Raw genomic sequence first — 17,162 nt, 5'->3', positions numbered from 1 at the left:
GGGCTCAAAAGTTGGCCTTCAGCCTATGCCTCCTTTAGTTTGAGGCAGGTTTGGGGCCTTCTATGGAGCCAGGAGGTGGTTCTGGTTCTGCCGCACGCCATTTTCACTGATAGAAAATAGATTTCATGTTTTAGCACTTGTGGACAGGGACTAGGCGTGCTTGGTGGTAATTGGGAAATGCCGTGTGCTGCCCAATTACTGCCATAGGCCTCACCGCATATGAGGCAGTAAGGACTCTGCCAGTAAATGGCTTCATGCCAAATGTTTAAGTACTGCATGGCCATGTACTGCCTCTGTTGAGAAAATACCCTCTTACCTGCTGCGGTAAAAGGTGGTATAGGCACACGGCAATCCCACACGCCAATGCCACTGTGGGCCACCTTTTATTGATGCTTGGTAAAATGGCCCCTAAATGTGATCTGCCACTTGGATGCCCAGTCTCCCAGTCTTGTAAGGTGCTCTTGCATTTTTTTTTTTACAAGCAACTTTGAACAACTTTATGTTGTCAGCAAATTTAGGGTGTCTTTTACTAAAGCTTAGCTTGAGTTATCTGCAGCAGGGCCCATAGGAATAAAATGGGCTCTGCAGCAGATAACTCGAGCGAAACTTTAATAAAAGACCCCCCTTAATCATCTCACTCATTATTCCCATTTCCAGACCCTTTACAAATATATAAAAAATTACCAGTCCCAGCATACAACCCTGGGCAATCCCACAATTTACCCTTCTCCATTGAGAATGGTGACTATTTAACCCTACACTTCATTTAGAAAAGGTTAAAGATGTTAGGGCTCTTCAGCTTGGAAAAGAGATGGCTGAGGGGAGATATGATTGAGGTCTACAAACTTCTGAGTGGTGTAGAACGGGTAAGAGTGAATCAATTTTTTACTCTTTCAAAAAAGTACAAAGACTAGGGGACATTCAATGAAGCTACATGGAAATCCTTTTAAAACAACTAAGAGCAAATATTTTTTCCATTCAATGAATAGTTAAGCTCTGGAACTCGTTGCTGGAGGATCTGGTAACAGCGGTTAGCGTATCTGGGTTATAAAAGGGTTTGGACAAGTTCCTGGAGGAAAAGTCCATAGTCTGCTATTGAGATAGACATGGGGAAGCCACTGCTTGCCCTGGGATTGGTAGTATGGGATGTTGCTACTATTTGGGTTTCTGCCAGGTACTTGTGACCTGGATTGGCCACTGTTGGACATAGGATACTAGGATAGATGGGCCATTGGCCCAGTATGGCTATTTTTTAAAATCTTTTATCCAGTTCTTAAAACAGGATACTGCCTACTATCCCATGACTTTCTTCAGGAGTCATTTATGAGGTACTTTATAAAATGCCTTCTTAGTCAAATACACAATATCAACTTTGTACATTTTGTCTTGCCATTTTTATAATTACAAATTACTTTTAAACAGATATTAAGTAAATCTTGGTTTGGAACACAATCTTGGAGTTTTAAGTTATTGATTCTGGAGTTATAAAAGTCTGAACTGTTTATTTGGCCTCCTGGATACTTATCCAGTCACAGCCGTGGTCCCAAAATCAATACATTGGTATATGTACCAGTTCCTACTTCATGGGGCAAGCTTAGGCAGACACCTATACACGACACTTGAGCCCGGGGTTACATATGCACATTTTAATTTATCTGCATAGATTTTCAGATATGCAGGCTATAAATATTTTAAATAAGTACTTAAATAAACAAACAAACCCAGGAACCTTATTTAGGAGGAAAACAGTCTAATTCATGTAATTCATAATAACCTGGCTACATTTTAGATGATCTGCAAGAACTCAGTGGACCTTAGTGTGGCTCTTTGTTACTTACTGGACACACAGTGATGCTTTGCTCCCATTGGCTCATACTCAGACTTTCCTCCAGTGTTGTGCATTTCTTCATCACCAAATCCCAGCCACAATAAGGATCCTGGGCTCCAACACAAGCACTGCAAACAAAAATCCAAAACGTTACACCATATTATGAATATCCTCTTTGCTGTATTATTCATTTATTTATTAGAATTTGGAAATTGACTACTCCCTAGAAAAAGTCAATATTTTGGACACCACAGGTTCCTATCAGATATATACAACATCTGTATAGAGGAAACCTACAAACAAATGCAGTTACTTCCACAGCTCGAGCTTCCACCCTTCACATACAAAAAAATCCATTATACACAGCCAAGCGACAAGATACCACCCTATCTGCTCTAACCCAGGAGACAGAGATAAACACCTCAAAATCCTGACTGAGTCCTTCAAACAAAAGGCTACAACCCCAAAATATTCTCAAAGAATGTTGCCTCCTCCCTTAAATTACCCAGGGAAAACTACTGCAGTACAAGGAAAAGAAAACCACAGAGAGAATCCCCCCTGTAGTGATATACAACCCAGAGCTAGAAAAATTGAGAAGAATCATAATTGATCTACAGTCACTACTCCAGGAGGATGAGCTACTGAAAGAGATATTCCCATCTCCACCAGTGCTGCCCTTCCGACAGCCACCCAACTGTGAAAAGCAAGCTCCCGACAGAAACTCAAAAAGAAAAGAGTGGCACACATCCTTGCAATATATCCAGCTGCAAACTATGTCAATACATTTCATAGGATCCCACAGTAATTCACAAAGGAAAAATATTCAGCATAAAGGAATCCTTCACATGCACATCTTTCAAAGTGGTATATGTGTGAAGAAGGGTGCTATATTGCAGAAACAAGCCAGATGCTAAAGACAAACTTTAATTTATATAGACATCATATGAAAAATACCAGTGACAACCAGGATGTCACCTCTGTGGGGCAGCACTTTACAAAACCAGAACACTGCATCAATGATCTTATGGTAAGAATACTAAAAGGAAACTTTAAGACAATCCAGGAACATAAGACCTTTGAAGTCAAAATGATTAAATATTTTGACACCCACCAGACAGGACTTAACAAAGATCTGGATTTTCTAGTCCTTTATAACCCATAAAATTTTACTACTTTGTCACCCTCATATCTACCATCCATCTCTCCCTGGTTCTCATCCACCCAGCTCCCCATGTTTCTCGCCTTACTCACCCCACCCTCTTTCTGTGAGACTGTCATTGGAATGCTTTGGTGTTTCACTTATATATTGTAAAATAATTGTCACAAATTGAATATCGTGAAAAACAGGTTCAGGCTTTCTAAAGCAAACTGGGCCTCTAAAATGATAGCATCTCTCAGTCCTGATACTTCACTAAAGAAATGTGACAGCCTGCTTAACCTTTGCAGAGTTACAAGGTTGGCAAGGGTTGTGTATAGCTGGACATAGGCATGCTGAGAAAAATAATTGGGCCAGGTGCAGAAAAGCTAAATTTAGGGATGAGCGAAGTTTGGAGATAGGAGAGCTGAGACTTGGTCATAATTGGATAAGAGATAAGCAAACTTGCTAAGGTTGAAACTCGGTCCTAATTGGATGAAAGATAAGAAAAGTTAGAACTTGGGCATAATTGGATATATTTTATTTTTTGTTACATTTGTACCCTGTGCTTTCCCACTCATGGCATGCTCAATGTGGCTTACATGGGGCAATGGAGGGTTAAGTGACTTGCCCAGAGTCACAAGGAGCTGGCTGTGCTTGAAGTGGGAATTGAACTCAGTTCCTCAGTTCCCCAGAACCAAAGTCCACCACCCTAACCACTAGGCCACTCCTCCACTCAATTATGTGCCAATTATGACGAAAATGCAGGTGGGAAAGTGAAATGTTCATAGGAATCTATGGGATGAAAAATGTATAAAAGGTCTGCTACCTAAGCAGTGCCTTAGAGAGAGAGAGAGAAAGAGAGAGAGAGAGAGAGAAGAAGAAGACAGCAACCTTTGAAGGCACATGTCATCAGTCGTGAAGTGCTGCACTACCATGTGAATGCCTGAACTGCTTGTACTAACTTTGGATAAGATTTCAATGCTAATAAACTATATTTCTTTATCTACTAAATACTGGGTTCCTTTCTAATTACGTAGGTTTATACTGCCTTGACTGTGTAACCCTTTCATGAGCAGATACCAGTTAGGGTGATTAAGTATCTAGAGGGGATATGCAGTTCTTTCCAGGATAGTACAGAGAGCCCATGGCTCTGCTGCTGTCCAAATGGAGATGGCAGACCTAATAAATAAACAATATACTGTTATTTATCATCATTTGGTTATTTCTGATCTGACACCTTCGAAAGCTAATCAAAAATGTATTGTTAGTCCAATAAAAAAAGGTATCTTCTTATTTTCTTTTCTGTGTTTTATTTCCATTTATTACCTTTAAAGGTTGACTAACACAGCTACCACATCACTCTACTCAATTCCAAAAGAAATTTTATAGGAAAACAACAAATGCTACCAGAAAAAGAAATGCTAAGTGAAAATTAAAAAAGGAAGAAGAAACTAAGGGGCTCGTTTACTAAAGCTTAGCATGCGCTTTAGGGCATTAATGTGCGCTAAATGTTGTATGTCTTAGTTTATACTTATGGGCCATGTGGCACTTAGTGCATGCTCATGTCCGTTAGCATGTGCTAAGCTTTAGTAAAAGGGGCGGGCACTTTTTGGGACCAAAGCACTGCACTAATGACATGGTCATAGTACTCAGAGAATTTTTTATAAACAATCCAGGAATGTAAGTCTTTTGAGGTTAAGATGATAAAATACTTTGATACCAACAAGAAAGGTCTTAAGAAAGATCTGGATTTCCTATCACATTATAAATGATAAATTATATTGCTTTGTCATCCTCTGATCATCCATCAATCTCTCTCTATTTATCCCTCCCCCCCCCCCTAACTTTCCCCTTGAAACTGTCATTGGAATGCTTTCGTGTTTCACTTATATGTTCTGACATTTTGTCATCTTTTGCTCATACTGTCCTGACCTAAGGAACAAGGTTCTGGTTTGAAAGCTTGTCAAAAAACGTATTACAGTAAGTCACATAAAAAAAGTATAATTTTCTTTTACTTTGTCATTGGTTGTTTCATTTATATTTATTAATTTTCAATTTTCACTAAGCTTCTTGAGACCTTGAGCAAGTCACTTGACCCTGAGCAAGTCACTTAACCCTTCATTGCCCAGGTACAAAAACAGATTGTCAGCCCACTAGGGACAGAGAAAGTATACTACGATCACATTCCAGCTGCTGTATTAAAAGTCTAGCCAGAAATGATGTTGGCTCCCAGACGTATTCTATGAGGGTCTGGGTAGGGTTGATCCACTGTAGGTGGATCAACTCCTATGTTTCTTGATTTTCCTGAAGACTTTTCTACAATGCAAGCACGCACCTGAAATGAGAGACTAGCAGGCTAATTTTTGAAAGAGATGGACGTCCATCTTTTGACATAAATAAGCACTTGGACGTCCATCTCTCAGAGACGTCCAAATCGGTATAATCGAAACCCAATTTTGGATGTTTCTAGCAGAAGTCCATCGCAAGGATGTCCAAATCTGAGGGGGCGTATCGGAGGCATGGTGATGGCAGGACTTGGGCATTCCTAAGACTTGGACGTCTTTAAGCCATAATGGAAAAAAGCAGAGACGTCCAAGATTAAAACTTGGACGTTTTCACCCGGACCTGTTTTTATTACAAATAAGGCACAAAAAGATGATTGAAATGACCAGATGACCACTGGAGGGAATCGGGGATGACCTCCCGTTACTCCCTCAGTGGTCACTAACCCCCTCCTACCCTCAAAAAACATCTGTAAAAATATTACGTGCCAGCCTCTATGCCAGCCTCAGATATCATACTCAGGTCCATGACAGCGCATGCAGGTCCCTGGAACAATTTTAGTGGGTGCAGTGCATTTCAGACAGGTGGACCCAGGCCCATACCCCCCACCTGTTACATTTGTGGAGGAAACAGCGAGGCCTCCAAAACCCACCAGAAACCCCCTGGACCCACATATAGGTGCCCCCCTTCAACCATAAGGGCTATGGTAGTGGTGTACATTTGGGGGTAGTGGGTTTTGGGGGGGGGGGGGTTGGGGGCCTCAGCACACAAGGTAAGGGAGCTATGTACCTGGGAGAAATTTATGAAGTCCACTGCAGTGCCCCCTAGGATGCCCGATTGCTGAACTACAAATGTTGGCTCCTCAGACATCCAAATGACTTGCATTTGGATGTTTTAGACTTGGACATCTTTGGTTTCGAAAATCGCCGAAAATCAAGGACGTCCAAATCTAAGGACATCCTTGGTATTTTTGAAATTAAAGATGGATGTCCATCTTTTTTTGAAAATGACCTTTTCCCCGCCTCTAAATATGGACGTTTTACAAAGACGTCTAAATTCCAACTTAGACGTTTCTTTCGAAAATGCTCTCTAGGTGAGAGATTAGATATGCTTGCTTCAATGCAAGTTAAGACCTATTCAAATGCCAGCATCCTTGGTGTCATGCAGGCCTGAAGATTTTGAAGCATCAATTGAGGCACTTAGAACACTTTTGGCATAAGCGGCTCCTCCCTGAGTTGCATAGCCAATGCTGGGAATAGCAGAAATTCTATAATTTACCAATAAAGCAGGCCAAAAGAGCCTAATTTTCAGAGATAATAAAAAATTCAGAAAATCTGGCTAGGAAGTTATTTCCCATTATTTCTGATTGTTTTGGTGCAAGTGATAACAATTCATTTATGCCACCCACCATTGTACTAGGGAATTGCTTTGTTGTTAAGGTATCTGCTTTATGGGTATCTATGTGTGTGGAGCTACAGTCCACATCTGATGTAGACGCCCAGGAGGTGGTGACAGCTGGTAGCCTACCTGTGGTTAATTTGGTAGTTAGCAGGACAGTGATGTTACATCTGTGGAAGGAGTTCCAATTATGTTTGTTTGTTTATTTATATATGTTTCTATTTCCAGCACTTGATATACCACAAAATGTCCATCCATGGTGATTCTGCAGTGTACAATAATAAAACATCTAAATTGTGAGAGGAGGAGGCCAAGGGGAAGGGAGGGACAGGGAGAAGAGAAGGGTAAAGACAAGGACAAGGGCAGGAAGGGAGAAACATCAGCAGTGAGAAAGGCTTTGAGGAGTGATTTTAACAAAGGGAAGAAAGACTCCTGTCAGTCCTAACTTTGGTCCTTTAGCTATGTGGGCCCTGGACTCAAGTGTGCTTATCTTCCCTCCTCCCCCCCCCCCCCCCCACCAGGTTTTCTCTTCCTTTCTTCCCAGGTTGATCTCCCCTCCTCCCCCAGGTTTCCTCTTCCTTTCGTCCCAATACAAAACCCCCTTCTGATTCCCCCTCCCTCCCTCCAACCCCACAACACCCAGGTCCCCCCTCCCTCCTTCCCATCTCCAGAATATCTAGGCTTTCTATCCCAAAACTGCCATAGGCCTACCCAACCAATCCCCGGTGATCTAGTCAGAAATAGATAGGAGCAATGCCACCTGTTTCCTGCCTGCTATTGCTGCCTCTTTAAAATGGCTGCCATGACCTCTAATGTCAGCCTTGTGGTACTTTGGGGTTGCAGGACATCATTACGCCTGTCTTCCAGGTATGTGGTTCTGTGAGTCATTCCATGAAATATGGCTCAGTTCCACATCCTCATAGTTTCCTAACACAAACTGTAGGATCCTATACAATATGGTACAAGGCTACTTGGTTGTCCATTTGGACTAGGATTATTTTGTTAGCCTACAAATCTCTAACAGCCTTTACGGTGTTCCATACAGCCCTGAACTCTAGCAGATTTATCTGATGAAATGTCTCCTGAGAAATCCAAAGATCCCGAGAATTAAACCAATCTACATAAGCTTCCCAGCCCAACTTGGATATATCTATGATGAGAACTATTTGTACTGGTGGAATTTGAAAAGGGATATTCTTCACTAGATTGGATTGGTCCATACACTAGGATGGAGAGTCCCTGAGACATTTACAGGCTTATTTTCGAAAGAGAAGGGCACCCATCTTCCAACACAAATTGGGAGGTGGGCGTCCTTCTCTCAGGGTCGCCCAAATCAGCATAAAAGAAAGCCGATTTTGTGCGCCCTCAACTGCTTTCCGTCGTAGGGATGACCAAAGTTCATGGAGGCATGTCAGAAGCGTAGCGAAGGTGGGACTGGGGCATGCTTAACACATGGGCGTCCTCGACCGATAATGGAAAAAAAAAGGGCGTCCCTGACGAGCACTTGGGCGACTTTACTTGGTCCATTTTTTCTTGCGACCAAGCATCGAAAAGGTGCCCAAACTGACCAGATGACAATCGGAGGGAATCAGGGATGACCTCCCTTTACTCCCCCAGTGGTCACCAACCCCTCCCACCCTAAAAAAAAAAGCTTTTTTTTTTTGCCAGCCTCTATGCCAGCCTCAAATGTCATACCCAGCTCCTTGACAGCAGTATGCAGGTCCCTGGAGCAGTTTTAGTGGGTGCAGTGCACTTCAGGCCCATCCCCCCCTACCTGTTACACTTGTGGTGGTAAATGGGAGCCCTTCAAAATCCACCACAAACCCACTGTACCCACATATATGTGACTCCCTTTACCCCTTAGGACTATGGTAGTGGTGCACAGTTGTGGGGAGTGGGGTTTGGGGGGGTTGGGGGGCTCAGCACCCAAGGTAAGGGAGATATGCACCTGGGAGCAATTTGTGATGTCCACTGCAGTGCCCCCTAGGGTGCCCAGTTGGTGTCCTGGCATGTCAGGGGGACAGTGCATTATGAATGCTGGCTCCTCCCACAACCAAAGGGCTTAAATTTGGTCATTTCTGAGATGGGTGTCCTCGGTTTCCATTATCGCCGAAAACCAGGGACGACCATCTCTAAGGACGACCATCTCTAAGGTCGACCTAAATGTTGAGATTTGGGCGTCCCCAACTGTATTATCGAAATGAAAGATGGTCGCCCATCTTGTTTCAATAATACGGGTTTCCCCTCCCCTTCACGGGGCTATCCTGCGAGTATGGCCCCAGGAAAACTTAGGTGCCCCATTTGATTATGCCCCTCCACGTGAACCAGACCGTTTACAATGCTTGAGTGGTCTGAGTTCACTGGGTTCTTCTCATTCTGATATGTGCCAAAGAAGTTACATGGACTGTTGAGGTCATATAGCCTAACAATCTCAACATGCACAATCTCCCAGAACATATACATCAAGGTAGTAATCATTTCAGACTAGAAGAAGACCTTTACTTGAGTCATATCCAGTAGAGCTCCTAAGAATTCCAATTCAGAGGACATGCTCAAATGTGGCTTTGTATAGTTTATGATAAACTCTAATGACTAGTATGTAGATGGTTATGCAGATGGATCTTTGGGCTCCCTTCTAGGATGGGCTCTTGATCATGTGCATTCCCAGTCTGTGTAGATACATGGCTACCATGACTAGACTTTTAATAAACACATGTAGAGCTGACATCATGCCAAAGAACAGTACATGATACTGGCAGTGGTGTTTTTCTTTTACAAATCTGAGATATTTCCAGCGGCTAGGATTTATGTCTATATGGGTAAATGCTTCCTTTAGGACCAGTGACCATAACCAATCTCCCCTTTCAAGAAGGAGAATCAAGGCACCCAAGGAAATCTAATGGATTTTATCTACCATCACTGTCTATAGTTCTATGAATTAAATATTTTCACATTTCTTTCATGCTGTGATGATAGTGGTCCAGAAAAGGATTAATTTATAAATCCATGAATCAGAGGCAGCAGGAGACTAAGGGGCCCATTTACAAAGCTGTGGCAAAAATTGGCCTTAGCGTGTTAAGGACACTTTTTGCCGTGGCTGGAAAATGTCTGATTTTCTGTTTTGTACACTAACAGCCATATGCTAATGTTGTCATTAGCATGTAGCCATTACCACATGGGCCCTTACCACCACCCGTTTTGCGGGCAGTAAGGGCTCATGCACTAAGCATATGCTAATCAGTTAGCAGGCAGCAATGTGCCTGCGCTGATTAGTGCAGACACACCCACTCTCTACCCCCAGAAACGCTGCTGTGGGAATTTTTTTTTTTTTTTTAGCATGCCAATAGCATGAGCACATATCACAAGTACCATAGATGCCTCAGTGTGTACTATGGTATGCTATTTTAAGCTTTGTTAAGCACGTGTGAGTGCTTATCACAGTTTGGTAAAAAGGGCCCCTTAATTTCTTGCATCAGCTCTGTCAAGAGAACCATACTGAACCATATGATCTCCATTGGTCTCTTCTTGAATATATATAGAAGTACTAAAACTCTACAAAATTTCTAGTTTTCTCCAGGATCACTATGCAAGGATAAATCCACTCAGCAAGGATAAATCCATAGCATTCATTGGTCAACACAAATCTTCAAATCTGCCTAATTTAGATGCAGATATTCACAGACAAATTAATATCCAAACACATCTGTCTGGTCTGTCTCTGAATACTTCTAATTTGAAAAAGTTTTTATAAATTGAAATCAGTCTTTGTAAATCAGAATTAATAAAATAAATCAGGGTCATATTATTATATCAGTCAATCAAACTCCATCCCAGTAAATTTAAGTCAAATATTTGCAGATAGAACTTGGCTTTGTAGAGGTTCAGAGTGTTTGGGATTCTTTACATTGAATTATATTTTTCAGTGAACTGGTTCTTGTGAGCGAATGGAGAAGTTCCATAACAGTTAAATAAACTAGAATATATTTGAAATTAGACATAAAATTCATGGCCACAGTTCATATGCACACCTCATTTAGCTTGGATGTTATTATACTTTTTGCCTGTTCAATGTATAATTAAAATGTTCTCACTATCATTTTTGGTCTGGCACATTTTGAAGAAATATTCACAGTATTTTACACCCTTTTGAAGATAAAACATCTGGAAAGCAATATGAATAATAATTACCAAGGAATTAATCTTCATTTTCTACAATACATTTGACACTGCTTCTTAAATTAATCTCTTTCCCTCCTTTCTCTTTTCCCTTCAATCATCAATTTTCCCTACCCACTTCTCCCTAGACAGCCTACCTAGCAACTTCAAAGGTTGATAACAGGAGGGGTGTCTCTTCAAAAACTCTCTCTTCAGTACTGTTCAGGCCAGCAATGGTAGCGACTATAGTGGCAGAGGTCTTCTCTTCTACCCGAAGATCTTGCCCCTCCACGTGAACCAGACCGTTTGCAATGTTTGAGTGGTCTTAGTTCACTTGGTTCTTCTCATTCTGATATGTGCCAAAAAAAGTTACATGGACTGTTGAGGTCATATAGCCTGACAATCTCAACATGCACAATCTCCCAGAACATATACATCAAGGTAGTAATCATTTCAGACTAGAAGACCTTTACTTGAGTCATATCCAGTAGAGCTCCTAAGAATTCCAATTCAGAGGACATGCTCAAATGTGGCTTTGTATAGTTTATGATAAACTCTAATGACTCGTATGTAGATGGTTATGCAGATGGATCTCTGGGCTCCCTTCTAGGATGGGCTCTTGATCATGTGCATTCCCAGTCTGTGTAGATACATGGCTACCATGTCTAGACTTTTAATAAACACATGTATGTCCTAACACGAATGAGTTGGAGACTCCCAGCATTCATTTCCTGAACTACATAATGCCATGCTAAGGCTGAGCCATAAGGGCAGTGTGCATCTTTGATTCATATCACAACCATTACTTTAGGGAAACCACAACCACAAATTTGAGGAAGGGACATGCATATATTCTAAAAATACAGATTTAATACTTTCCAGAACTGTCTGTTACCACCGTCATGTATAACAAGTTAGGCAACAGATCTGTTCCATGTTCAATATGAATCACCATCTATTCATCTAGTTGGAGGTCAGCAGTTGTCAAATTGAAATTCCCGAGTTCTGCCATTTAACCAGTATAGATTCTTGATTGATCTACTTTTTCTTAAACTTTATTTTTATTAAATTTTGAAAATGTTTACAAAGAAAGCTCACATTTAGAATAGAGGAAATTATACCATTAGGACCATCAATAAAGAAAAAAACATTCTACTTCTATTTACCACATTATAGGAAACTAACTTAAAAGAACAGAGTGAGACCAATTATCAAATACAACAGGGTGTTGTGGTATGTAATAATCTTCCCTCAATTACCCATTTAAAGATTTACAAAAAAGAAAAAAAATTGACTTGTTTGAACACACTCAATTGACTTGTGTTGGAACATACATCCAGTTGACCCTGACGCAGGAATTATGCCAAAACATGGCCTGAGTCAGATCTTTCAATAATTTTTCTTCCTCCACACCGATACGGGGCCCCTGTGCTATTTTCTGCAGTTATTTGTTTACTGCTCTTCTGGTTCCTTCTTTTTGGTCTGAATTTTGTTGACATCTTTATTATGTATAACCTATGTTTTGGATCTATATGTTTTGAGATTTTTTAATGATTAAAACTATACACAGAAAAGGTCTTCTATAAAGTTATGCGGAGAGGTGTGAGTGATACCTGCTGTGGATACAAGAGCTGTGAGACCTTGCGTGCAGCCTTGAGTTGGACCTCTACTCTGTGCAGAGAACCTCCCAGTGGCTGACGTCATTACCAGAATGTGCCATGCCAGAACCCCACCAAAATTAGCTGGGAGTAGAGTTTTGCCAAATTTGATAAAATTGGCCATCTATGAGAGTTTCTTCACAGATATTTTGTGCAGTACTTGAACTGGCACATTCCTTTGGCTGTGTAAGTTTTCTTTTTCTTGCCTTTTCTTTCTATCTTTTCCTTTTTTATTTTTATTTTTTAACAATACTCTTGTGCTGTGAATTGTGCACGCTTCCTTATGGGGAAATTAAGGTAAAATGTTAAGTAACTAGGGGTCCTTTTACTAAGCCGCGGCAAAAAGTGGCCTGCGGTAGTGTGGACGCATGTTTTTGGCATGCACCAGGCCACTTTTTACCACATCTGGGAAAAAGGTTTTTTTTCAATGGGCTGGGAAAAGGGCATGTGGTAAAACTGAAACCAATACGTGCCTGTTTACGGCCAGATCCCTTAATGCCACCCATTGACCTAGCGATAAGGGTTCACGCGAGATGATGGTCAGTGCACGCCAACTGCCGATTAAGGCCAGAAACGCAGTGTGCGATAGGAAATAAAATAATAATTTGTCCCGGCGGTATGGGTGCATGCCAAATCTGAAATTACTGCCGGAGGGGCACACTAGCCTGGCAGTAGTCTCGTTTTGGCGTGTGCTGCACACACACAGAGCCTACTGCGCCTTTGTAAAAGGGCCTCTGGGTGCTTCTGCATCAGTTGTTCAAAGTCCTATAAACAAGCGTATCTCATCAGTATCATTGGCATTTGTGTAGTCCCCTTTTTTTGAAATCAATAGTAGTAACATTTTTGGGTGATGTGTAGAAACCCTTTGAAAGTTAAGTACAGTCATTTAAACATTTGAGCTTTAAAGTATAGGTGACTGGACAATGTACAGAGGAGGTTTTTTTATGCTGATGACTGGATTTAAGCCATTTGAAGACTGAACAGAGTCAAGCCCAGGCTCACCGAGGCTTTTTCCACCTTGTGATTTTTCTCCAGTAGTCAATTCAATTTCAAATCAATATGGTGTGAGAATTGCTTTTTGATTGGTGAAGTTTTATCACTGCCTAAGGTTGACCCAGATTTCCTTCTCAAATCTTTATTATTTCCCTCTTAAAATTCTTTTAAAAAAACAAACAAACAGAAGAGAGGCTTGGATGTGTTGCAAGCTGCTGTGGATTTGGATCTTACAAAGGGCTCCTTTTACAAAGTTGCGCTAGTGATTCCGACACTGCAAACGTGATGGGGCCCATAAGAATTGAATGGCTTTGTCACATTTGCCACAACAGAATCACTAGTGCAGCTTTGTAAAAGGAGCCCTACATTTCTTGAAACCTTGCAAGAGGAAATTCAGACATGGTTTACTCTGCTAGTCTCTTTTATTTCTGAGTTAGATAAGATTGTGGTTTTTAAAATTAATTTTAAAAGAAAGATTTCCTTTTCTGTGGCATGAAACTTCAGATTTTTACAGATGTGGCTAGGGCTACCCAACTAAAGGGTAAACATTTCCTTTAACTGAAGTCTAGAACACTTTCATTTGGGATCTTCTTCATCTTCTTTTTTTCCATGAAAATGTTTTATTAATTATTAACACAATGATTATGTTTCTTAATGTTCTTTTACAATTAGAAATATTTCTCATAGTCTCTCCTAAAATTTCTTTGTCGCTTCCTTCCTTTTTATTTCCTTTATTTATTTGGTCTAAGGATGTATGATTAATATACTTTGTGAAAGATTAGTGGATATGCTATTGTTTCCTGTGTTTCGTGATCAAGAGAAATCTTGTGGAATTGTAATAAATGAATAAGGTAAAAGAAAAGAAAGATTTCTCATAGAACAAGAATCAGAATTAACAATTGAATACTGAGTTGGCAGTACTAGACAATTTCATCTTAGCATTCTCCCGTGATGTGGGCTCTACTGCATGAGTATTAGGAATTAAGTTGTCCACTTGCTCCTGCCCATCGTGGCCTCCCCTTCAAAATGGCCGCCATGACCTCGCACGTCAGCCTTGCGATACTAACAAAGTATCAGAAGACTGCCACTAGCAGTCGCATAGCCATTTTGGCAATGAGCTTTGCTCCTTCCCTTTCTCTATGTAACCACCAGGCATTAGGAAGGTAGACCTGGGATGGGGGGGGGGGGGGGGGCTACAGGACTGAAGAGAAACCTTGGGAGGTCAGTTGCTGTTTCAGGGGTGGGAGGAAGAGAGGATTGGAAGGGGGTCAGTTGCTGTTCTGGGGGCTGTGATGGGGATCAATTGCTGTTCTGGTATTTCATGCCTGGAGGAAGAAGCCAGCTCTTATAATAGTGGAATTCTGTACAAGAAAATTACAAATAAAGGGGTCCTTTTACTAAGCTGCGCTAACAAATGGCCTATGCTATGACTAAAACAAAAAAAGGGGTGGGGAAAATAGGCTCTATTCAAACAATGGGGCAGACGTATAAATTAGTTAAAACAATGATTTTTATTGTGAATAGGTGACTCAACACAGCCGTGTTTCGGCGCCGTAGCGCCTTCCTCAGGAGTATCAAGCTTGGAGGCTCTCCCATATGCATTGGATCAATGCAGGGTCCTCTCTCCGGACACACCGGTACTGGTGCTGGAGTGACTCCTAATGGATCCCAATGCACCTACTACGAACACAACTGGAAGCGCTTTATTTCTGCGGGCTGTGCTCCTCCCCCTCTCAGCACCTGGGCTGCTCACCACCGGGAAGAGAAAGTAGAGAGGGAAACGACTAGCCCGTGGGTTTCCCGCAGGCTGAGGCCATTTTTACACAGATGTAAAATGGCCGTATTTTCCATTTTTGCAATAACAGCCACAGGCTAATTTTCCCATTAGTGCATCGCCATTTGCATGTGAGCCCTTTGCTACACCTATTTTCTAGGTGGTAGGGCTCACACGCTAAACACACGCTATTCGGCTAGTGTGTGGTGATGTAGCTGCAGTAACCGATTAGCACTGGGCACGCCTACTCTCCACCTCCAAACATGCCCCCAGCACTAAAAAATAAAATTTATTTTGTAGCACATGGGAAGCACGTGCAGATGGCAAACTATTACAGGATGTTTGAGCGTGCCCCACGGTAGTGGGTTTTAACCTGTGGTTAGTGCACTTTAGTGCTTACTGCAGCTTTATAAAATGTATGCAAAATTTTCAAATTTGTTCACAGAATTTTCAGTTTTCTGCATGGAATTTCCCCTAAATTAAGATGCAATTTCAGCTGTAAACTTACCTCCCCCCCCCCCTCCTTTTACAAAGCCGCACTAGTGGCTGCCATGCGGCAATACCAACACAGAACATTCACTTTGAATGGGTGGTGTCGGCATTACCACACTGGAAACCACTAGTGCGACTTTGTAAAAGGGGGGTTTAGGCTGCTAGGGCACAAATATTGGAGCTTAACATAGTAGCATAGATATAGGAGTTCAACTTTTTTTGAATACTCAGCCTAAGGGCATGATATGAATTCCAAAAAGCATAGTATAAGCAGAGAAGATCTCTGAGGGAGAAGAAGGGCTTATAAAGCTGAGCGGGAGACTGGATGAGCCACATGGTCTTTACTGCCATTGTGTTCTGTGGTTTTATGTAATTATAGTCACTCCCTCTCCCCTCCCCAAGACTACATTACTGTGAGTTGAGATGCTGTCAGCCAGTCCTAGAAGGTCAAGCTTGTAGTACCACTGGGATTGCTGAATGAAGCCACTCTATTTGAACTGCGTCTTCTCCTCCTCATTCTGGTTTCAAATGCTGGACCATTACTAAGCTGAATGATACAGTTTTATTTCTATTATTAATTGATATGGCTGCACATACCTGATATAGTACACTTGTGTTAACAAACACTGGAGTGCTTTTACCAAACTGCAGTAAAAAGTGACCTCAGTGCACCCTTACATGGGTCAATACTGTGCGTTAAGCTATTTTTACCATAGAAGTAAAATGGCTGATTCTCCTACTTCCCTTATTAATGACCATGTGCTAGTTTTCCCATAAGTGTGTGAGCCCCTACCACCACCACGCACTACTGTGAGGTAATATAGCTATGCCAGTGGCATAGCTATGTGGGGCCACAGGGGCCTGCCCCCCCCCCCCCCCGCAATTTCCTGTGGGCCCCTGGTTTTGCTGGAGGGGGTCACCAATTTCACTAAAAGAAGCATGCAGGACGTGAGAGGAAGACAGAGTACGGCAGGCAACGTGGCGCCGCCGGAGACTGGCGCTGGATAACGCTTCAGCTGGCAGAGGTTGGGGATCTCTGCCAGCCAAGGTATTTGCTGCAGCAGTGAGTCGGGAGCAGCAGGGCGGCGGCGTGGGGGTAGACCAAAATGTGCCCTCCCCACCTCGGGCTCTGGCCCCCTCCCACCGCAAGGTCTGGCTACACCCCTAAGCTGTACTAACCAATTAGCACAGAACATGCCCACTCTCTGTTCGACCTGCCCCCGTGCTACAAAATTGTGCACCAATCCCCAAAAAGTGGTTTTATAATTTTGGGTGCAGCACTGTCTCACTCATTACTACTACTACTACTTATTATCAATATTTGATTAAATCAGCAATCCAGGGACGTATCCAGGCAACAGATTTTGGGTGGGCCTAGGCAAGAAGTGGGTGGGCACCAAGTGTTCTCCCCCCCCCCCCCCCCCCCCACACCACCACCAAAAA

At 42.1% G+C, this 17,162-nt stretch overlaps 1 protein-coding gene across 3 annotated transcripts in view; it reads right to left on the bottom strand.

Moving 5' to 3' along the window:
* The window catches only part of SEMA5A (semaphorin 5A), a 976,513-nt gene that overhangs the window by 231,717 nt on the left and 727,634 nt on the right, over window positions 1-17,162 (bottom strand). For all 3 annotated transcript variants that reach the window (XM_030205332.1, XM_030205321.1, XM_030205342.1), the window contains one exon: window positions 1,839-1,956. In XM_030205332.1, coding sequence (XP_030061192.1) covers window positions 1,839-1,956 — 118 coding nt within the window. The remainder of the gene's footprint in view (window positions 1-1,838; window positions 1,957-17,162) is intronic.

Source organism: Microcaecilia unicolor, chromosome 1, assembly GCF_901765095.1.
Source record: "Microcaecilia unicolor chromosome 1, aMicUni1.1, whole genome shotgun sequence".
NCBI lineage: Eukaryota > Metazoa > Chordata > Amphibia > Gymnophiona > Siphonopidae > Microcaecilia > Microcaecilia unicolor.
Note: the sequence above shows the minus strand (reverse complement) of the source record. Positions and strands in the feature narration are given on the sequence as shown.